The sequence below is a fragment of the Protomyctophum parallelum genome, assembly GCF_964188405.1.
Source record: "Protomyctophum parallelum genome assembly, chromosome: 5".
NCBI lineage: Eukaryota > Metazoa > Chordata > Actinopteri > Myctophiformes > Myctophidae > Protomyctophum > Protomyctophum parallelum.
The window spans coordinates 41,680,219-41,704,553 of NC_139702.1; the positions used below are offsets into that span (position 1 = coordinate 41,680,219).

The window sequence follows — 24,335 nt, forward strand, 5'->3', positions numbered from 1 at the left end:
CCTACAAAGCCAAAGTGCAGTAAATATGTTTTTGAACATGCCAACTTATTATTTGTCTATCCTAAAGGTCAAATTAGCCTTTGTGATTTTGGGGGATAAACAATTACCTCAAGAACAGATTTACAATTTCTGTAATATCACTTATTTTCCGATATCTCATTTGGCTGACCAGTTGAAACACTTTTAAACCCAATAACAGCCCCACAAAAAAGTGTGTGTAGTTACTGCACTTTGGCTTTTTAGGGCAGTATTGATGTTTTACATAACGGTATATTACAAATTCCACTTAGTGGATCAGTTGGGTGATCTTTCATCTAGTCATCACGGAAATTAAAATTCTGTGCGATCATAAAATGCATCATATTTTGCGTATGTTTGTGAATTTCCCAATGGGCCTTTGTATGAACGTGACAATACCAGACTGAAGCCAGTAATATGCATGTAGGGCTATATCATTTTCGTAATTCTGCAACATTAGTGAAAAACAAAAAACAGCGTCCATATAATTATACCGAATTGTGCAGAATTTTGGAGGGTTGAGTTTTTTACCATATTATGACTGCCAGTTTTATTTCTGGCTGCGTTAGGCCACTGCCAGCCTCGTATTTGATAACCTTTTAAGTAGTCACAGAATATTCATCTTCACTAGAATCACATCCCGATCGTTGATAATCTGAGAAACATTTGCTGCGTGTTCGCGCGAAACAAAACAAAAACGTGTGTAAAACCATCTGTTCAATAGTTAGAATGTTGGTCCGGTTGCCGCTGGAGTGGAACGATACAGGAAGGGAGACTTGAGCGTTCTAGAAAATTCTCCAACATGGGAGTGGATGGCAGGCGAGTTTTGCGACCACGTGATTTCCTTGTTCCTTGTCTCAGGGACTAAAACGGTGAATCATAGGTTAGCCAAGAACGCTGTAAAAACACAAACAACTTGTCCAAACCCGTCCTTGGCAGTGTGGGCCTTTGGGAGAAAGAAAGTCGTCCAAACTCGTCCTTGGTAGTGAATAATTAGTTAAGACGGAGTGTAAGTGTACCACATCAGCATGTACATCCATAAAAATGTGGGTATGGGATACAGAAAAATGGCCAGCAGCAGAGGAACCAACACCAACACAGTCTAAGAAATACAACATGGTTACGGTCAAACCAAAACAGTATCCACATGAGTATGAAGTTTTGTCAACTTGTTGACTGGACACGCGCACACAAAATGTAACGTCCATGCCAAATCCCAAATGTATATCTCAAAAACAAGGGAGAAGTCACATTAGTGAGTTTGAGAAAATGGATTTCATAGTGCCCTACACATGGAGAGCCGTTCACAGCAACAATATTTGAGATTGTCCCGGATGACTCTCTATGATCACTGATTGAAGACAGAATAAAGACCACAATCCTTTACATCTCCTAAAAACGATACTTTTTGGGGGAACCAAGATTCTGTGACTTTTCTTTTGCGTTGTCAAGAATCAAGATCAACTTGACCTTAAAAATATTTCACTAGTAAACCTCATTTGGATTAAACATGCAGCTTTTTTTAACCTGCGACGTAGCCCTGCATGGTTACAGCTGCTGAGTCTTGTAACGTTCTACAATGTGAAGCTTGATGAGCGTTACCCCAGGCCACTGCACAGAGTGTAGTTAAAACTGCAACTCTCCTCCCAACAGCGTGCTCCGTCGGCAGACGCAGGAGCCGCAGCCTGAAGTGCCCTCTGTCACTAAGACACCCGCTGTGTTAAAAAAGAAGAAGAAACACAGGACGAAGGACGAAAAACAAGAAATTCCGGCAGGAGGGCCGCAGGACGACCCTCATTCTGGCGTGCAGCACATGACCTTGGCACAGCGGTTGACGCAGTACAGCGTGGGCAGGTGCCTGACCAACGTTCCGCTCCGGACAATCAATACCCAGTGGGAGGCGGTGCTGTACCGTAACTGTGGGAGAAACTCGCAGAAGCCCAGGCCCGATCGATACGCTTCGTATATATTCCGCAACTTGGTTCCCTATGACATCTACTCTAGCTGGGTCACGAGGGTGAACTATATTGGCTTATTGGGCAAGGCCGCTCTGCCCAGGAACGTAAGGAAGACACTAAAGATGTATATCGAACGTCGGTTCAGCAGACTGTCCTCTGACAACTGGAGAGATATTCGTGAATCCATCAATGATTTACTACGAACGAAGAGAAAACCACACTTTTTTGGGGTGTGTTAATGGATGAACCGGTCCGCCATGTCTACTTGACCGTCTTTAGTTACAAGAACAAAAGCATACTGTAAAAGTTATTACATTATTGCATTTTCCTTAGACATGTTTTCTGCATATTCATCAAAAATAAAGTTGAGAATGTGGTTGAAAAAGAACTGTCATTGTGTGATATGTGATGTGGATTACACATGGGAAACATACTGATGTTCTTCTGCCCACTGCTTGGAGCTTAACTGCTTGGAGTCCACTGCTTGGAGCTTCTGTATGTGGGGCGACACAGCTTTTCCAAACCTTCAAAACCGACCTCTTCAACATTGCTTTCCCTAGCTAACTCTTTTCACTGTTTATAATGATTTAATCCCTTAGCTTTTAGTATTTATTTCTTTTTCCTAATAAAGTTGTTTTTATTTTGTTGCTCCCTTTGTCTTTGAGTAACTAGAAAAGCGCTATATAAGTTTGAGATTATTATTATTAACTGAAAACAGATTTATTAGATTTTCATCCATGTTCAAAAGATACAGCCCTTCTCCACCACCACAACTGGCCAAATCGGCCAATTTAGTGATCTATAAGTAATGTGCTGAGCTTTTCTTGTCCCAGAGAGTTCTCTGGCTGCAGCATTTTGAATGAGCTGTAGCCTTGAAGCCTTCATACAGTATTTTTGGGTACAACAAAGAGCATTACAGTAATCTAATCTATTGGTTATTAATACATGCATCAGTTTCTTTCAATTTGATTGGGACATAAACCTTTATTTTGGAGATTCTTTTTTTTTTTAAAGGACCATGTTAGTAATATCACCCAGGTGACCAGCTCACTGTGTTTCAGAGGCAGTGAAACCAAAGGGGAATGGGTCTCCTAGTACAGAGATCTAAATCTGTATTCTTTGTTCAACTGTAGAATGTTTTGGAAGTCGTTCAGTGTTAATGTTGATAATTATTTAAGATTTTCAATTAGTCTTGAGACAGAAAGTATTACTTGGCACTAATAGCGTACACACACACACACACACACACACACACACACCAACAGACACAGGAAAAATCATGCAAACTAGAGACAACAGCTGCTTTGCTTGGGCTCAAAATCAACTCATCATGGTAATATGCATATCCACAATAAGAACAAGTCTCCAATAATCATGGACCAAAACCAGCTATAGGAGATAGGCAGTTTTACATACCTAGGAAGCATAATTACTGTGGATGGACGAAAGGGATGAGGATGGCTGTGCCAGAATAGGAAAAACAGGGACATTTTCCAACTGCTGCTTCCGACGCCTCCTAGGAATCTAACGGCCATATAACACCATCTCCAATGCCAACCCGTGGGACCTCACCAGACAAGACGCCACGGAAACACAAATCAGGAGGAGGGAATGGAACTGTCTTACTAGTTCACACACCTGAAAGACATAATATTGATCAATCACAAAACATGCTCTGACATGGAACCTGCGAGGCAGGAGGAAGGCCCACCTGGAGAATTACCACGGAGCGGGAGATAAAGGCACAAGGCACGTCATCAAGGGCAGAGGGCACACGACTGAAGAGGATGGAGGAGTTTAAATAATGGCCTATGTTTGTCATATTTAGTCAATATGAATCAATAGAAAGTATCATAAAGCTCAAATAATAGACGGGTCTCAATTAGGGACCAGGGGGTGATTTGTGTACATGTAAAGAGAGACATGGGTTTTTAACCCAAAAAAAGTTGGGTTAAAAACATATTGAAATTACAATAAGGGCTGTGGTGGACAATTTACCACAATTTCATAGCAGTGATAGAGTTTCTGTTTTCAATATGAACAGCATTCTGGGCTCACGTTTTCCAAAGCATCACCATCAAAGTTTAAAATGTGGCTGTAGTGGTTAAAGCGGACTAGCTGAATCCAACAGCTGAACATAACACTGCCAAATCGTAAATTAAGTGTGTCATCCACCATGGTTGCCTTTTGTTAAGTTCACCTGCTGCCAAGCTTCCACTTCCAACTATAAACTCCAGTGCAAACCACTCTCTAATCCCACGCAAATCAAATCAATATTTTACAAGATTGTTGCACATGCTGCAAAGAACAACCAAAGAAAAATGTGTTTGACGCTTTCTCTGGCTTCGTGAACAAGGTCTCTTTTCTTAGTATCTGTAAAGCCTTCAAGGCAGCCATCATGCATTGTGAAAACCTTGTAGAAGGCAGCTGCCTTCTAAGCTAACACGTACTTGGCAGATTTGGTCTGTCAGCGGAAATCTACATACAGGCAGTTTCAAATGTGTGTTGCTTGTGAACAAGCAACACAAGATATAGAAGTTCATTTTTAATTCCAAATACCCATTTCTTTTTCATCTGTGATAATGTACAGTAAATTACTTGCAGGGTGCCCAGCATTGAAGAAGCTTTTCACTGCTGATTCTCGGGATTGGTTGGGAACTTGGGATGCACTAATTTATACTTGCAGTAATAATAATTGAGCTGAACATAAAGTCATGGGAGGAATTTCTGTCCGAATTCTGGATTTGTGGTACTGGTACCTCTTGATTGGTTTATTTGTGAATATACAAAGCTCTGATCAGACTAGAGACTTGCATGAAGACTATTTTTTTGTAATCTCCTATGCCAATTTACAGAAAGGTCAACACATGTAATAAAACTAATAATAAACGACATCTGCACCTTGAATGTCACTGGATTAACACATTGTCCCCTTAAGTGTCCTTCTGATAACAGCCTGAATAAATACATTTATTTCTAAATTTCCAAACAGGCTGATCCGGACTACTACGCAGACTCCAACAACCATTTCAACAACCAATGCAATTTGTGAGTAACAAGATGTACATTTACGGTCTTCAGTATGACTTGACTTTGACCTTTTGTAAGGATTAAATGAGCTACCTTTGAATATTTATTGATAATTATAACTCCAAACAGTATAGTTCATATTTATGTGTATCATACTTTCAAATTCTTCATTGCATCATTTGAGTGATCATTTCCCCTCCATTTCCAGCATCTCCACGTCCCCCAACTTCCGTCTCCATGGCTACTTCTGGGGCCGCAACCCTGGTACAACAGAACCAGATTCTCCAGCTGATCACCTCCAGTGCCAATGCAACCGCTAACCTGGCCGCCGGCATCAACACCCAGGCACAAATGGGCATCCCATTGATCTTGAAAACGGCCAATGGTCAGCCCATGATGCACGGGGGCCAGCCCCTGCTCATCCAGCTGCCCATGTCTATGGCTAACTGCCAGCCAGGCACAGTGGTCAACATTCCCGCCTCCTGTTTGCCCACCGTCAACTCTCTCAACAAGTCCAAAACGTCCACAACCACCACTTTCATAATCAAGCCGGCTCAAGCGATCACGACCTCAGCAACCTCGGTCACCTCGGTCCCTGCTCTCCAAGCCGCCGCGAACCAGATGACCCAGATGGCCCAGATGTCTATTGCCCGGACCGTGTACCAGGGGGGCGCCGGAGGGATCAGTACTACGCCCAGCTCTGGAGTGTCTGTGACCATGGCCAGGGCACCAACTCAGCCAATTGCTGTGGCAGGGGCTATGTCTTCATCCTCTTCGCCTGCATCCTCTGGGCCAGCAGCGACAGGTTTCACTGCTCCAGGACCGCCACAGGGAACATCCATGATGTCAAAGACAGGTGTGTGTGTGTGGGAGCCTAGCTGTCTATAAGAGTGTTTGTTTGTTTGGAGCTAATCTCGCAAATCATGTCCACACTGCTAGTAGGTTGCTTGCACTGCTTTGGGCAAAATCCACTAAAGAATTGACCAAATGCCCTCGAGAATCATTTAACTCATTTAGACAGAGGGCGATTCTAAAAACGTCTTCTAAATCCTGTAGCAAAGGGTAGATAAAAGCCTTGCCAAGTCATTTTGGCCAAATATAATATATAATAATAATATATAATAATAGTAAATTTCACTTCCGTTTCACCCACTCGCGGATCGCCATTATAAGAAATGGCTTAAGTTAGCATTCGCTCACGCCATTTATCTTTCGCCAGAAACTTTAATATGTCACAAATCAGAGCCGAACCTCGGATGGATGATGATCACAGCGAACAGCACCGTATTATTCAGAGAAAAGAGCCAAAGGAGATCCTACTTTTAACAGTTTGACTGTTTTTTACGATTAACCCGCATTTTAATCAACCCCCCTTCACTGCCGAGATTGTTGTATTACCTTTAGAGCATACGCTGAATTATTTGGGCTTTTAATCCGCGAAAATCCATCAAAAAAAGCTCCCGTGGTTTGTTATGATCTGTGTGTAGCATCCACCATCTTGGTGCACCCGGAAGACGCACACAAGATTGGTTTCAATGAGGCGTTGCAACCAATGCATTTCCATTGGCCTCAATTTCCCAGAAGCCCTAGCAGCCCACAGCATGTGACGATTTCCGGTTTCGTCATCAAAGCGAAGCCATCCAGTCTCATACTCCGCGACGAAGACGGATTTTCTTTTGATTCATTACATTACGGCGGATTAAACACATAAAACAAAAGGCGGGTATGTCCGATACGGCAGCGACATTAACCTGGAGTAATCCATTCGCGGCACGGAAACTGTTAATGGGACCCTAGCATTTAAAAAAAATAGTATTACTTTTTATTTATTTTATATTATATATAATGGATGTTTTGAATTGTAATCCTATATTGTGTTGAATATCGTCATTGCCTTGACCAAGGAATGAAGAGTAATGGTTTCCTATTTTTGACTTCCACATTTCAGACAACCAAGCTACAAGCTCCACTCCAGGCAAACCTGCTGTGGTGGCGGGACGCCCCAAAGGCTCCGTCATAGACCTCACCGAGGACGATGACGACGTGCAGGGTAAGGTTGAGGAGCAACTGTGTCTTCTCCTGTCCTCCTAACACAAATCTTCATCTCGTGATACCTTTTGCATTGTGATAATAGATCAGAAATACAATATTCATTTTGATTCCTCTGTCTCCTACAGTAACGGGGGTAGTAAAGAGTGCCACTTCTGCACCTGGCTCGGTTACACAGCGGCCTCACCCAGTCATCAGTGTTCCCAACAGTAAGTCCCTTCATATTATGATTATAGGTCTTTGGGTGAGTGGGTTTGGGAGTGTTATGCAGGTAGACATCATTGACCATTTCAGCACCATGGACAGAGAGCGCTGGACTACTTGCTGATCACATCAGTATGCTGATTTGATTAGATGACCTACATTGAAAACAATGTGTGTTGTCGTCTTTTATTTCCAGGCCTGCAACGATTATTTGACAACGGTCACAATGAGTCAAAAATATTGTTCATACGCTTGTCCACCTGGCTCTCTTTGACTTCAATCCATTCCAAACCTTGCTTTGGCTCTGGTTTTCTTGCCACTGCCTAGAATCTCAACCTTTTTGGCCATCGCTTGCCAATCTAACAACATACACGCACTGAACAAATACGCCCTGAACAAACTTGCATGCACGCACACTGAGACGGCTATACTAATTATAATAGCTATATTAGTTCATCATTATGGCATTAATTATAGGTACAGTTTTGATAAGCGGAGTAATATTACACTTGAGTCGAACTCTTATGCACTTATGCACCTCTTCACACAGTCCCAGTAACCAATGGCATTGGCCACCGATGTTGGCCCTGCAATTTCGCCTCTTATGTTGAAAAACCTGACGTTAAGCTTTCGTGCGTCAGAATCTCCGGACACATTGTGGCTGATCAATTCATCTTTCCCCCCACTTTGTAAAAAGCTGTGCATGCTCACTTGTGGGTCGAAGTCAACCATTCTTGTGGGGTGTTAAATGTGTGATATGTTTTAAATATCTTAGTAGCCTATCTTACTAACATGCAAGATGCATCCGCATTCCATCCACTAGTATGGAGAGCCACCGTTTCATATATTGCAAGTTAAGTTTATGTGGTTCCCCGTGCTGCAGGGAGTGCAAAGCCAGCGTGAGTGGTCTGTCTCATTGTGGCCAGTGTGCCAGCGCTCAATATTAATATTAACTAATTCAATATTCTTTATTGTGATTTGTGAATGATTTAACTGAAACTATTAACTAAGGAAACAGATTTATATATATATTATTTAAATTATTTAACGCCCAGCTTGAGTACCACTGAACGGGACACATGTGTCCTCTCCTTTAATACTTCTTTGTTAAGGATGCAAGCTTTGCATTGGATCCTACAGGAGCCCAACCCTAATGTAGGGCAACTAGCCTATTTGAACCCTCCTTGAATTTCCAACTTTGTTCTCTTTCCTAGGTGCTGGAACCAAGTCGTCTCCTCAAAGCAGTCAGAACTCTGGAGGCAATCCTCAGACAACAGTACACCATCGTGCCCCAGTGGTGAGATTATAGAATTACAATTTACATGGTGCATTACACACCACACACTAGGCCACATTCACATTTACATACTGAAATTGATGTCTGACTCAATAAGATGGCAGCTAATTACACAATCAATGAATAGCACAATATTTGTATGTGAAGCTAAACTTTAAATATTCTGTTGAATGGTGTAATCTGTGCAACGTCATGGATCCTTCAACCATTGCAAGAATGAAAAAAGACAAATGTCATGTTGAAATTGTAATAGTGATGATTAATCAAGTAACGTGAGATCATTAATAGAGGGGGAAACAAACTGTATGTGAGTGCAATATATGGCTCCCATAACGTTGGGGAGATGAGCTTTGGCAAATAAAAAGTGTTCCAAAAGAATCTCAGAGCGACTTTACAGTCTAGACCATATTCACATGGCGGCCATGTTGGCATTGAAAAATCAGACCTGTCCGAAGTGAGTGGTGCTGTGCTGTGCTGTGCTGTGCTGTGCTGTGCTGTGCTGTGCTGTACTGTACTGTACTGTACTGTACTGTACTGTACTGTACAAGCCCTCCTCCCTACCTGTGTGTCTGTGTTAGGCTGTGCAACAGTGACACTTGGGTTGGTGAACAAACGCTATAACGCTATTTTCGCGCTTGGACAGACAGACCCTGCAGGGACAAACCCAGGGACAAACAGCTGTCTATAGGAGTGGTTTTACCACTAAAAAAAAAGCAGGGTGAAAAGTTGCATTCATGTAACGTTTTGCTATGCGGTGAGAGTGAAAAGTATAGAGAGAAAAAAGATGATGAAAAATATTTGGTTCTACGAAAGCTCAACATCACTTTATATTAAATATTAGTACTCACAGAATAAAGTTCACGTGATAATCTGTACACTGTACACTCAGGCAGTAGTAGTTTTAATTTATTGTCATGTTTGTTCTCTTTTAGGAATCTCCAGCGAAATCCCGTGTTGTAACCACCTCTATACCAACCAGAGCCACCGCAGCGTTTCTGCCACCCCTCCCCGCGGCACCACAACCTGTAGGTCGGCTACCTGCAGAGGCTGCCAACACCTCACCCCCCCAGCAACCCCAGCTGAAGCTGGTGCCAAGTCCCAGTGGTATAGTGCTGTCCTGGTGTGTAGCAGAGACTGACCTATCCTGTTCGACTGTAGATAGCTACCACCTATATGCCTTCCATCAGGATAACTCGAATACCAACAGCGCAACACAGCAGCACTGGAAAAAGATTGGGGAGGTTAAGGCCCTTCCTCTGCCCATGGCCTGTACTCTAACTCAGTTCCAGGCTGGCTCCACCTACCATTTTGCGGTCCGGGCCAAGGACATATATGGTCGGTTTGGGTCCTTCTGTGATCCTCAGTGCACCAACGTCATCAGTCCCAACTCTGGCTGAGCTGAGGCGTTTTTCTTTTTTTTTCTTTTTTTATAACTCAAGACATTTTGTTTTCACTTTAATTTATGTTCATGTTCTTATTGTTACTTATTTCTGATGTTATTATTAGTTCATTTGTAAGTTCTGTCTGGCAACCAGACCTAAAGTTCAATAAACGGTTTTATTAAGACGCTCGTGGTTAATTACATTGCTGTGCATTTTGATACAATTTGTTGCCTAGCTTTTATTTTTATATATAACAAAAATGCATATAAATACATGTTTTTACTTATTTGGGGAAATATAATCAATAATACAATTTTAACATACTAAAATAGTTAACAAAACCGCATGGATACTGATGAAGTGCTAGCCTTCATCTAACATATAATTAACAGAATGTCTGAATGAATGAATGTCTGAAACACTGTCGCTGCTTGTCACTGGCTGCACCAATCGCTCTGAATTTTCACACCGGCATTGACCATTATATTCTCAAACCAGACAACTCTTCCACAATCTTCAAATGCTTCAGAGTCGGAGTCACTACGCTTCCTGAAAGTCTTGAATGGATGCAGTCATGTTTGTCAGTAGGACATAATTTACGTCACTGCAAAAACAAAGCAGAAGTGGATTACCCAGCGGCTGTTGCACAAATACCGTTGGAGAGGAGAGCGGAAGAGGAGAATGCTGAGGCCGTTGAGAGCCTATTTCAAATGGATGAGGGAAATGAAAATAAAAAAGGGTTAGGGAAATGGCACGGCAAGTGATGGAAGTCTAGAAGAAACGCATGTAGTACGAATGAAAATAGTTTCAAAAGTGGTTGGGAACTTCAAGGATCAACACAGAGTGTGAAGGTTTGTTGGAAGAACCATGATTGCTAGAATAATAATACTTTATTTGTATAGCACCTTTCATGGCATGAAATGCAGCTCAAAGTGCTTTATAGAGCAATAGAGGGAAAAAAAGAAAAGCAAAGACAAAACAACATAAAAATAATGGCAGTGAATAAGGCAATACAGTGAGGACATGAATAAAGGGTTTTAAAAGCTCAACTAAAAGCAAGAGTGTAGAAGTAGGTCTTTAGCTGTGCTTTAAAAATGTCTACAGAGGCTGCCTGTCGAAGGTATAGTGGGGGTTTGTTCCACGCCATCGGCCTGTAGAAGTGGTACGGAACGATGCTTGTTTGTTGCCAGTCCATTTTTTTTAGGCACAGCAGGGCAGCAGTGGAGGACCTAAGGGGGAGGCTTGGGACATATATATTTATCTAGGCAGGCAGTGTTGAACCAATCCTAAAAACAACTGGGAGCCAATGTAGTGAAGCTAAAACTGGAGTAATATGTGCTCTCATCTTAGTTTTAGTTAATACACTGGCTGCCCCATTTTGAACTAGTTATAGTCTGTCAGTTGTTGTCTTTGGCAGGCCAGAAAAAAAGTGCACTGCAATAATCAAGCCGAGAGAAAACGAAGGCGTGGATCAGCGTTTTTGCATCGTCCAACGACAAATTTCTAATTCTAATAAGCACTATTTCTATGGTGAAAAAAGGCAATCTTGGTAATGTGTGTATTGTAGGAGAGAACTTTCCCACACCTAGAAATCAGGCGTATGCACAGGTGCGTAGGCCAGTGGACATCAATGAAAGCAATAGAATACACCTGCACACTGTGTATTTGCTCGGTACATGAGTATTTTCTTATTTAATGAACATGTGTGTATTAAAATTAAATTCAGAATCTATAATGACCTCCACGATCTTTACTGTTACTTTAGCTGTGTTACTTGCCAAGTCTACTTATTGATTATTTCTGTCCACTAGAACCAATTGTATGCAAACTGCAAGCTACGGAAATATATAGCTGCGTATCATCAGCATAGAAATAGAAATTCACTCTGTGATAGTAATAAGTTGTCCCAATGGCAGTATAGGGAGAACAATAAAGGACCAGAATTGAGCCCTGTGTAATACCAGAAACTATGTCGCTTTGTCTGTCTGTCTGTTAATGAATGTTAAACGCTATGTTGAATATTAGTATGTGTTTGGTAGTCGAGGCTAGACATTTGAAAAACTATTATACTGTAGGCTATTTTGTATAATATGAATTAATTTGCATTGGGTATTATCTAAGTAGATAGAAATGTGTTTTATTATTTCCTGTCATAATAGAGGAGTCTAAGAGGTCATAAGTGGAGAGAGGACCTTGATTATGTACCCCTGAGGGAAGGGTTCGCACCTGTTGAAGTCAAGAATGGAGTATTGTACATCGTGAAAAAGGGGGTCACTTTAGGTGGATTTTGTAATAAAATAGACTACTGTCTATGATATTATTACAGCAGAAATACTTTGCACAGTAGGTGGCGGTATACACCCCCCACAGGTTACCTCTATTAAAAATCAGACGTGTCTGAAGTGAGTGGTGCAACAACGCCCCCTGTTGGTACCCTTGACAGACAGACAGACGGACGAACATACATTACATTGCTGGTTCTAGAGTTGCACCACTCAAAAACCAAAGAAGAAGGAGAACACAGAAGTGGTCGAGAGAATTCGACCTCCAATATTTTATTTATAACTTTTATGGTGAACACAAGTTGAACCGGCAGCATATTCAGCGGCCTGCCCGTTGTGGAGGACTTGGCGTTAACAATAACAATGGAGCCGATCGACTTGGAGCATGCAGGTAAACCACCACACAGCTGCTCTGCTAGCCATGCAGGCGTCATGGCGAAACTTTACCCTGCTTTGCGCACCTTGCTACTGTGCTACATTTGTCTGCAACGTTAAAGTCTACAACAGTAACAGTGATTCCCAAACTTTCACGTCAAGGACCCCCAAATTGACACTAGTTGGCATTTGAAAAGGTGTGCCAGGGACCCCCATAAGAGAAGTTTGAGTTTGAGTACGGACCCCCATTTAATGGCATTTATCTCTGGGACCCCAATTTATATTGTAAAATCAATGTTAATTTAACTCTGAGAGACTATTGTATGGATTTGGTTCCATTTGTACACTCTCAGAGTTACAGAACCATAACGGTCCATTTGGTTCCTAATTATCATTTGCTGGGGGCTCCCTCAAGGACCCATGGGGGTCCCAAGACTTTGGGAACCACTGACAGGGCATGCCAGAGTGGAATAGTAAGAGGGTGGCGAAGTAAATGTACTTAAGTACAGAATCTGTACTTAAGCAAATAAGCACTGATTTAAGTACAGAATAATCTGTATTTACGTACAGATTTACTTAAGTAAATGTCCACCTCTGTATAGTTCCAAACATTGGAACTATCCCATTGAGATAGAATGAGCACTTCCACATTCCATTGTTACAAAGGAGTCAACGCCTTTTTGCTTTTTATTGAACAATACGGAATGAACCGGTGCTAATATCCGCCAGTGCAAAATTCTAACATCCGTGGCCCTGGGGGTGAGCACTTTATATTAGAAATATGAACGTTTATGTTTATCTAGACTTTAACTTTGTACATTTAGCAAGGTGCCCAAAACGGGGTGAAGTAGCGTCAAGACTGTCAAACAAATCCTTTACTATCCCTATCCGCTAGGACCAGGTCAGTGGTTCTTAATGTGGGGTCCTGGGACCCCAATTATGGGGCCCTTGACGGAGTTCCAGGGAGTCCCCAGCTAAATTGGTTATATGGACCAAAATGCATGGATCCTTATGGGTCTCCAATGGGAACCAAATGGACCCATTGATTTTACTGTATAAATTAGGGGCCCATAGAAATGTCATTAAATGGGGGTCCGTAGCCTAATGCATGTCAAACTGGTGTCATGGTTTTGTTAACCATATCATAATTTAACTAGCCTACTTGAACCCTAACGTGACCTATTCTGTGAAAATACTTTGCCACATCTGTTGAATTTCCTACTTTGTTCTCTTTGCTAGGTGCTGGAACCAAGTCATCTCCTCAAAGCAGTCAGAACTCTGGAGGCAATCCTCAGACAACAGTACACCATCGTGCCCCAGTGGTGAGATCATAGAATTACAGAATTACAGTTATATACACACTAGGCCACATTTTCATACAAGAAAGGGGTCAAAGTGCGCTGCGCCTATCGAGCATTTTATGCGTGAATTCTCTGTGAAATTCATTCGATTTATGCCCATAAAAGGCACAAGAACTGACAAATATACATATATTGGGCATAATCGGACTAACGGACGCACATCTTCATTATGCCCATATTGCCCATTATGCCCGCTTGCCACATAGCTGCCCAAACCTCTAGTACTCTACATGGCAACGACAACCCAAAAATGGGTTCCCGTCTTGAAAGGTAAAAACCCCAAAAGCGGTTCCCGTCCTTAATGGGTTAACATAACTTTGACAAAGAATAGTGTGTTGAATTCTTTCTCAAGCAAGTTTCAAGTCTCTGCAAATGGCTTTTCATACCATACTGAATGGACAGAATCTAATGACGTCCTCGAAAACAAGCACACTACAGTTACGGTATGCTTTGGAAAATGTCCGGCAATTTATTTTTCGTATTCATGTAACGTTTTGCTATGCCAGTGAGAGTGAAAGGATAGAGAGAAAAAAAGGACGACAAATATTCGTTCTACCAAAGCTCAACATCACTTTAAATATTAGTACTCACAGAATAAAGGTCACGTGATAACCTCATGTACACTCAGGCACCAATCTGTTTTTCTCTTTTAGGAATCTCCAGCAAAATCCTCTGCTGTAACCACCTCTATACCAACCAGAGCCACCGCAGCGTTTCTGCCACCCCTCCCCGCGGCACCACAACCTGTAGGTCGGCCACCTGCAGAGGCTGCCCACACCTCACCCCCCCAGCAACCCCTGCTGAAGGTGGTGCCATGTCCCAGTGGTATAGTGCTGTCCTGGTGTGTAGCAGAGACTGACCTGATCTGTGCGACTGTAGTTAGCTACCACCTATATGCCTTCCATCAGGATAACTCGAAAAGCGCAACACAGCAGCACTGGAAAAGGATTGGGGAGGTTAAGGCCCTTCCTCTGCCCATGGGCTGTACTCTAACTCCGTTCCAGGCTGGCGTCACCTACCATTTTGCGGTCCGGGCCAAGGACATGTATGGCCGCTTTGGGTCCTTCTGTGATCCTCAGTGCACCAACGCCATCATCAGTTCCAACTCTGGCATTAAAGGTACCCCAACTGTCAGCAGCCGTCACAGATTTCCCTAGGGAAACTGAAACTGAAAGTTATTTAGTGTCCAGGTTGAGTACCACTGGCCTAGAACAGAAAATATGTGACCTCTCCTTCAATACTCCTTCAAAGAACAAAACTGTCTTGTTTTACTCTGTTCAGCACTTTGGTCAGCTTTGGTTGTTGTAAATGTGCTATACAAATAGTTTGATTTGATTTGATACTCCTTGGTTAAGGATGCAAGATTTAGAATTTGATCCCTCGGGCGCCCAATCCCAATTCCCAAATAGGGCCCCCAAACTTTTCAGGTCGAGACCCAAAAGAGAGATTAGATGTTTGTCCAGGACCCAAACCAGTGAATACAGCAGATCTACAAGCACACACTTTGCACCGTGTTGCATGCTTTTAGATCAGCTTTTTTCACTAGTTATTTTTATTATTATTATTGGATATGGAGTTTCATAGATTTGTTGTTTTTTTTTTGTTTTTTTTTAAGATATTTTTTTGCGGCTTACGCCTTTTATTGATTTTTGAAGGGACAGACAGTAGGCTGACAGGAAACGGGAGAGAGATGGGGGATGACATGCAGTAAAGGCCGTGTCGGGTCCGGGAGTCGAACCCGCGGCACACTGCGACTGGATTACCAGTCCGGTGCCCAGACCGTTACGCTACGGCCTGGGCAGATTTGTTGTTTTAACATTTATAAAATTACTTTACATTTTTCTATTTAAAAAACCCTTTTGATACTGTATACCTTTAAATTTCTTTTATGTAGGAAAAGAAAATGGGATTTTTACTCGAGTCGTGACCCATAACAATTGGTGTGTGGCCCAAAAATGGGTCCCGACCCACTGTTTGGGAAACGGTGCTCTAGTCTAGTCTATGCCACTGCTTGGTATCATGGTTTTGTTAACCACAAAATAATTTAACTAGCCTACTTGAACCCTAGCACCTATTCTGTGAAAATAGTTTTTCTTTTAACTTTGTTCTCTTTCCTAGGTGCTGGAACCAGGTCATCCCCTCAAAGCAGTCAGAACTCTGGAGGCAATCCTAAAATAACAGTACAACATTGCACCCCAGTGGTAAGATCACGGAATTACATTTTATATGTTGGATATGCACCACACACTAGGCCACATTTACATACAAGAAAGGGCAAAGTGTGCAGCGCCTATTGAGCACTTTATGTGTGCACTATGCATGTGTCTTTACTTGATGGTTAGATGGCAGCCAATTATGCAATCAATGAATAGGAAAATATTTGTATGTGTTAGCATGTGATGTTCTTGCTTACTGTAAATTGCTCTGGATTACGAGCAACTGCTAAATTTCTAAATTGTATGTGAAGCAAAACATAAAAAGTCCTGTTGAATGGTCTAATCCAGTGGTTTTCAAGCAGTGGTCCGGGGACAACCATTGGTCTCTGAGAGGGAACCAGGTGGTCCCCAGCTAAATGATGGAGAGTTGGTAACCAAATACCCAATTATAATGTAGAAGAAATTGTTTGCCTGTTATCTCACCTAATGGTACAACATCAATACAGCATGGAATTGTGGACAAAACCGTATCCAACGATAACTAAATAGTCTTTAGTTAGAGTTAGAGAGGTCAAATCTCATCATCAGATGGTGGTCCCTGGCTGAAAAGCAGAATAAATAATGGTCCTTGATATGAAAAGGGTTGAAAACCACTGGTCTTATCTGTGCAACAACATGGAGTCTTCAACCATTGCAAGAATGAAAAAACTCAAACTGTCAAGTAACATGATCATTGACAGAGGGAGGAACAAACTGTATACGAGTGAAATCTCTGGCTCCAGTAACATTGGGGCGATGAGGTTTGAGAAGGAGAAGAAAAAAAGGGTTCCAAAGATTCTCAATGGGACTTGCCTGTCGCTGCCAGTGCCACCACCACAGCCTTCCAGTAAAAATCAGGGCTTAAGATAACATTACTGTGATTGCCTTAGCGATCCCACAATTGGTACTCACAGAATAAAGATAGATACTACCCTCATGTACGCTCAGACACCAATCTGTAGTAGTTTTAATTTAAAGAGAGGTTTGTTCTCTGTTAGGAATCTCCAGCGAAATCCCGTGCCGTAACCACCTCTGCACCAACCCCAGCCACCGCAACGGTTCTGCCACCCCTCCCCACGGCAATACAACCTGTAGGTCAGCTGCCTGCAGAAGCTACCGAGACCTCACCCCCCCAGCAACTCCAGCTGAAGGTGGGCGCGGTGCCTGACCACCCCAAGCTACAAAAGCCCGGTGAAATAGTGCTGTCATGGTGTGTAGCAGAGAATGACCTGACCTGTGCAACTGTAGCTGGCTACGACCTATATGCCTTCCGTCAGGATAACTCGAATGCCAACAGTTCAACACAGAAGCACTGGAAAAGGTTTGCAGAGCTTAAGGCCCTTCCTCTGCCCATGGCCTGTACTGTAGCTCAGGTCCAGGGCCAGGCTAGCGCCACCTACCATTTTGCGATCCGAGCCAAAGACATATATGGCCGCTTTGGGTCCTTCTGTGATCCTCAGTGCACCGTCATCGGTCCCAACTCTGGCTGAGCTAATGCACGGTGATTTTTGTTTGAACTTGAGAAGTTTTGTTTTCACTTTTAATTTATGTTCATCTTCTTGTTGTTACTCTCATGGATGTTATTTAGTTCATTTAGTTCACGGTTTATGAACTCATTTACTGCCCAATTTATTTTGCCCCCTTTTCTCCTCTTGTCACTTCTTATTTTGAAGACCAAAAACTCATGTGCCATGAACCAGAAGTAAAAACGGCTATGAAAAGTGAGCCAAGATCTTATTTGAATTCACAGAAACATACATTTTCTAACTGCAACAAGCGACGCTTTAGTTATGTGCCTTGAATATAGCTTGTTTTGATCAAAAACACAATCTGGGAAAATAATCTGTAAATAATCTGTAAAGGTCCAATGGGGGTAAAAGTCATCCTTGGCAGTAAATGAGAAGATGCTTGTGGTTTTCATTACATTGCTGTGCATTTTGATATAGGATTTTTTTGTCTAGCTTTCTTTTCCTACCTTTTTTGCATAAACATATATTCTTTCAAAAGGAAAAAGAATCTTGAAAGTGGTCCTTTTTGTCCCTTTGTGCAAATATGCATGTAAACTGAGTGCCTTGAGTGCCAGAAAAATATAATAAATACATCCATAAATGTTGGCAGAAGGGCCTTTCTGTGTGGAGTTTGCATGTTATCCCTGTGTTGCCTAGGGTAGGTATGGTACCCTCACAAAAAAACATGCAGTACTGCAGTAGCGCCGATGACTAAAAAATTATATACACACACACATGTTCATAAAACAACATACTAGACAACTGAAATGGTAAACAAAACGGCATGTATACTGTTGAAAGCTTCATCTCTTAAACCAGACAACTACCACAATCTTTTAATCCTTCAGAGTCAGTAACTTTGCGTCCTGAAAGTCATGAATGGATGCAGTCATGTTTGTCAATTTACGTTTTTGTTAATACATTTAGAATTTCAAAAGCAGCACACTTGATAATGAATATACTAATTTGATTTATAGTTGGACATATTTATAACTTGTCTTGAGAGACTAGGTCCAGCTGATGATATTCAGCCAGCCCGTTATGGAGGACTTGAAGTTAATGGAGCTAATCGACTTATGCCAGGGGTTGCAGGTAAACCATTCTTTATTACTTTATTAACAGTTTGCAAAGAAAAACCTAAAAATAAAATAAAGGCACTGTGGCACAGATTCATACAAAATGCTCAGAGCATTTTGTATGCTCAGAGCATTTTGTATGAGCATTTTGAAAATTTTGAGCATTTAGTATGAGCTTGTTTCCATTAAGGTCCTGTGTATTAAATTAATCGAGACATTTAAAGACAAACAATAATATTATAGTGAGAAAAGGAGGCACTGGAGCAGCTCAGACAATTTTCGATGTTTCAGTTACATCTTTGTCAGGTCAGCCCGAGGGGCAACACAGTAAGGCTTAAGTACACACATGGTACAGGGGCAGGCCCTTAGTTAACCAATGTCACACAGCCAGCAATCTTTAGTTCATACATATTCTTCACGTGGAACATTCAAGTGAGGATTTATCCAGATGAAAATTAAAGTGCATTTAGAGTCTAAATGCACTTTAATTTAGACTATGAATATACAGACTATAAATACACAAATATACTTTAATTTTCATCTGGATAATTCCTCACTTATATCAATGTTCCACGTGACAAATATGTATGAACTATTGATTGTTGGCTGTGTGACATTGGTTAACTATGGTTGTACCATGTTGCCCCATCGGGCTATGACCTGACGAAGATGTAACGGAAACATCGAAACGTCGCTTTTTACTTGTACCCTGTTAATAAATGAAGGGCCTAAATTGTCTGAGCTGCTCCAATGCCTCCTTTTCTCATGATACCTGTCTTGCTTCTGAGATGCACCAGACTGGCCTGACATAGGCTAGAGGCGCGGTTGGAACTGCCTTCTGCAATAATATTATAGCGTTTGCATTATGCAAAATCATCATCATATATACGAGTAGTAATAAGAAAGAAAGATCATTTGGGTGGGGGTCATTTAATTCTGGTGATGAGCTTAGACTTTTTACAGTGGCCAGTTACAATTTGCAGCCACCTGTAGGAGCGGTTTTGAAGGAGGGAAAGTCAGTTATTTTTGACAGTTGGTAGGGCATTCCATATTAGTCACCCTTGAGTATTAAGCCCAGCTGTTCACACCAGTTATTCACAGGCATCACAGCGCAATGAGTTTCAACTTAGTTTCGGGATACTAGTTGCAGTTGCAACTTGTTAAGTTGTGAATCATTGCTGTGGACACTTTGACTTTGAGTAGCAATCACCATCAATTTCTTTAGACCTTAACCACTTAAGCCCTGATATTGAGACACTTCGTTCAGGGTCCTCCATTTTCAATTCATCAGAACATTTTAAGACGTACAAATATACACTTCTATGCAACAAATGCATAGAAGCAGCATGCATGCCGACTTAATGGCTTACCAAATGTGTGTAGCTGGTCCCACATTAAACCGTTTTTGTTGAAAGTTGAAATAAAGCATTAGTATTATTAGGAAAAAAAATTGCAACGCTGTGATTCGACTGATTCTGTGTCCTATCAATGTAGTTTAAAGCTGCAGTGCAGTCTTTTTTTTGCGATTTATATGGCAATATGGTAGGTTGTGCGTCGCTTTGCCATAGTCAGTGTGTGGTTAGATCCCAGCTCGGGCCTAAATCACCACACATACTGACAGCTCAGTGGTTCACAAAGTGGGGTCCGGGGACCCCAGGAGTCCTTGAGGGAGTTCCAGGGGGTCCCCAGCTAAATTATAGTTTGGAACCAAATGGACCCTTATGGTTCTGTAACTCGGTTAAATTAACATTGATTTTACTATTTAAATTGGGGTCCCTGAGATAGAAATGCCATTAAACGGGGGTATGTAGACTAATATGTCAAACACGCATGTAAAACTGGGGGTGCTTGAAATTAAACAGGTTGAGAATCACTGCTAGAGCTGTAGAAATCTTCTCTCACAGGGTCCCTGGCATTATCTCTTCAAATGGGGGTCTGTGGGCTAATTAGTGTCAATTTGGGGGTCCTTTGACATGAAAAGGTTTGGTTCGTTACAGCTGTAGCGAATGCAGATCTATGCTTCCCTGCACCATGGCTCACTCACTGAATGGTTTAGCATGAATTCCAGGTCCTTTAACGTCACCAGATCTAAACCAAGTTTAAAATAAAAAACAAACCCGCTGCATACTACAACACAACACTCTTACATTAACCATAACAAATGGAAATAAAATGGAGCAAGCAAAATGAAGCTCAGACAGAAGAAAGAAACATAAAGACAGTGAAGAAATGTTAACTATTGTGTCTGTGGTAGAAGAGGCAGAAACCAGAAAAGGCACACTGTTACAGTATGTATTTTCTTTTCTCCACTGGAGTGACAAGGTTAAACAAGGTTGGTGCTGCAATACAGAGGCAGTAAATGTTGGGTCCCCTGAGATCTCTTCCCCTGAGAGAGAAAAAAATAAATGGTTTGATATTACAGTTGTTGCTAAGAAAATAAACGGACTAGAAGGAAAAGAAGGAAATTTGTGTCATCTGTCATCCCAAGAGGAAAGACTATTGAATAAACAATGGAATGCTACTGAGAAATTAGGGTGACATCCAGCAAGGACTTTAACCCAGAGGAATTTTATTGAATAGTTTTCATATTTTTTAATTGCCAAAGTTGTTGTTTGTTGTTTTCAGCGCAGAGCAATCAGAATCATATTCTTTATTTAATTCAAATTAAATTAGCAATGCAAACCAAACCTTTAATTTGGATTGCGGGCCCTGGCCTAGATGATGCTCTCAATCTCCCCCAGCAGATGATGCTCTCGATCTCCCACAGCACGTGTGCCTGATCCAGATGTTTTGTGTCTGCATGCCTGAAATACATATTCTAGTGTACTGTATGTTTAAAATGAATAGTGGAATCACCACTAGGTGGTGCATTTACTTTCTGTAGGTTATTAGTATTTTACACTGGCAGTGGACTGTGGGTTAGGCCATATTCGGCTATAGGCACTTGCCCAAATGTGCCCAAATGCACTGACCTCATCACATTTGTGATGCCGGCTATGGCCGTTTTTAGCCCAAAGAGTTTTTTTTGTGCAAAACTAAAGCTTGGGTTGGATTCAGAATCATGAAAACCCCCTAGTTTGACAAGCAGAATGAAATTTAGAACGTGTTGCCTTAACCCTAAATGGGTTAATCTTACTCTTTGTAGCAAAGGCAGCTTAGCTGTCAAATACGTTTTTTCTTGTCTCAATAAATCATTGCATTGAAGATACAAATGCTGCAACTCATACTTTTTCTGTCTATTTTCATCTGCCGGGACCTCATTAACACATGCATTTCACCTACTTTCACATTCACTGTCTTATTTACAGGTCAAATGATGATGTAATATAGAAGTGGAGAGTAAGATATTAAAAAAATGCGTTGGTTCTTCTGTCGCAGCACCCTGTTTGGAGCCTGATGCCAGATGGAAGTATCCGGGTGGCAGAGGCCACAGAAGACTCCCTGGGCACGTACACTTACCTTACACCGCCCTTGGTACCATGGGCATTTCCCCCCCCTGCAACTTTGGTGCTAAAGGTACATAAAAGATCGGCATGGCGATTACAGTACATCATCCCTCTCAGGCAGAAACCTTGTATCTCCATGTTTCAACTTTTTGTGTGTTTGAGGGGCGCTAGCTATGTCCAGCTTTGAGGATTTGTGTAACCACAAACATTGTCCTAACACAAACATTGAATTCCATTGATAATGAATGGCCAGCTTTGAGTGTTTGTCCTAACACAACCATTGAATGCCATTGACAATGAATGGCCAGTTTTGAGTGTTTGCACAAACATGAACATTGAATGCCATTGACAATGGATGGCCAGTTTTGATTGTTTGTTCAAACATTGAATGCCATTGACAATGAATGGCCAGTTTTGAGTTTGGGTACATTGTGTAAACACAAACATACTCTCTGAAGTCTACGAATGTAACCAAAATAGTCCCCGTAAAGGTACATTTGTTCCATTGGTATATAATAATGTGAGTTACACATGGATAAATTCAAGATATTGAATCTTGAAAATCCTGAGGATTTTTATGTATATAGTATTTACTCAATGCAATAGATGTGTACTGTAGCTCTCTGGCATCTGCTATAGAAGCAAACAGCCCAGGCGTGCAGGATTGAATGTTCATTGGACAAACTGTATAAACCTCCAGATTTTTACAAAAAGAAAAGAGAAAAAATCAAGTGTTGGTTATTTTTTGCACCAACAGAGGGAGCCATTTGTTTCCTTATAGTAATTTAGTTAACAATTGTTGCAGCAGCCAGTCCTTCATGACTGTATCACTCCTTTAATTTGAAATCCTAGGGATCCACTCTACCCCACCACCCCTTTATTCTGTCCCCCTCCATCCCCTCTCTCTCTCTCCCTCTCTCTGGTAGGTTAGAGAAGGGGGAGGAGGAGAAAGCGAGTGAGTGAGTTGAGCGCTGCATTAGATGCCACACAGAGGTGTGTGTGTGTGTGTGTGTGTGTGTGTGTGTTAGTTCCTCACTCTCCATCTCTGGGTAGCGGCACTATACCATGCAGCCAGCTGAGTGCCATATCTAACAGTTGGTCTTGGCAAAGGGTTTACTACAGCTCTTCTAAAGGGAAAGTGTCGCCTTGCTTTGAGGAGGAACGAAGACACAGAAGATTAGGCAGTTACTGAGACAGGGAGGGGGGGTACAACTGTAAGCCCACCCCTCGCCTCACTAAACAGAGCAAAAACGGAAGGCTTTGGAGTATTCAATTTTTTCTTTCGTTTTATATTTTTCTTATTCCTCATCGCTGTGCTGGGAGGTGCTTCATCTTTTCATATAGTCGCTCTCTCCTCCATTTGCCTCCTCATCTATTTCTCCATCTACCTCGTGTACAATTTCCTCTATTTATGAGTGACAGAAAAGAGAGAGGAGGGGTTGCTTTTAATTTAAATTCCCATCCTTCCTTTTTTTTTTTTTTCCACCACTTTTTGCTCCTCCTCACCGTACCATAGTGGTACTCAGCCTCTTCCTTCCCATCTCTCCACTGACCCCTTTCATTCGTTCCTCGTTCTCTATCATACTCCTCACTCTGTCTCGAAACTTAGGCTTTATAATGAACATGGACTGAATTTTCTTCAAAGAGAACTAAACCACTCCTCATCAATGACTTTTTTCCTCCCCTTTTCCTTCTCTTTTGATCCCTCCACACCCATGTCCTATGCATCACACTTTTGCAGGATTCTGTAATGTTACACTATAGGTAGGTTAACTATCGTTTAGTGTCTGTCTATCTGTCTGTCTGTGTGTGTATTTGTGTGTGCTTTACGTATACATGAAACACACATTAACACACATATACACTTGCACACTAAACTATGGATAAAAGAGCTGATATTCGCTTGTTTTCACGTCCTCATCCTTTTCACTCAACAAGGCAAAGTGCATCCATTTTTTTAATTGTTGTCTTTGAGAAATCTGTCCTGTGATTTGGCCACATCTCATGTTCCTATTTCCATGTTATAGGAAACAGTACATTTTCTGGCAATTAGCTGTAAAAAGAAATCCAAGAGAAAACAGTATGAGACTCTGGGGATATGGAGATGAGTGTCGTTGCATTTGGCTTAATTTGATATATATTGAATTGGTATGT

General features: G+C 41.7%; 3 protein-coding genes across 4 annotated transcripts in view; all 3 read left to right on the forward strand.

Annotated features, from left to right (window-relative positions):
* Positions 1–15,568, forward strand: part of atf7ip (activating transcription factor 7 interacting protein) — a 49,145-nt gene extending 33,577 nt beyond the window's left edge. Inside the window, exons 10-16 of one of the 2 annotated variants that reach the window (XM_083764860.1) lie at positions 4,969–5,024; positions 5,215–5,862; positions 6,955–7,056; positions 7,184–7,264; positions 8,474–8,556; positions 9,489–9,961; positions 15,541–15,568. In XM_083764860.1, the coding sequence (XP_083620986.1) occupies positions 4,969–5,024; positions 5,215–5,862; positions 6,955–7,056; positions 7,184–7,264; positions 8,474–8,556; positions 9,489–9,953 (1,435 nt within the window). In that variant the 3' untranslated portion in view covers positions 9,954–9,961; positions 15,541–15,568. Of the gene's footprint in view, positions 1–4,968; positions 5,025–5,214; positions 5,863–6,954; positions 7,057–7,183; positions 7,265–8,473; positions 8,557–9,488; positions 10,121–15,540 lie in introns of those variants that run through there. The other variant, XM_083764859.1, reaches the window with a different exon arrangement.
* septin3 (septin 3) overlaps positions 1–24,335 on the forward strand; it is a 178,817-nt gene that overhangs the window by 69,213 nt on the left and 85,269 nt on the right. The gene's annotated exons all lie outside the window — the stretch shown is intronic.
* On the forward strand, positions 12,584–17,714 carry LOC310858378 (uncharacterized protein; the record flags this gene model as incomplete). Its single annotated transcript, XM_083764487.1, has 5 exons — positions 12,584–12,611; positions 13,835–13,917; positions 14,610–15,075; positions 16,075–16,157; positions 17,150–17,714. The coding sequence occupies 5 exons, from the start codon at positions 12,584–12,586 to the stop codon at positions 17,639–17,641; spliced, it is 1,152 nt and encodes a 383-aa protein (XP_083620613.1). The 3' UTR covers positions 17,642–17,714.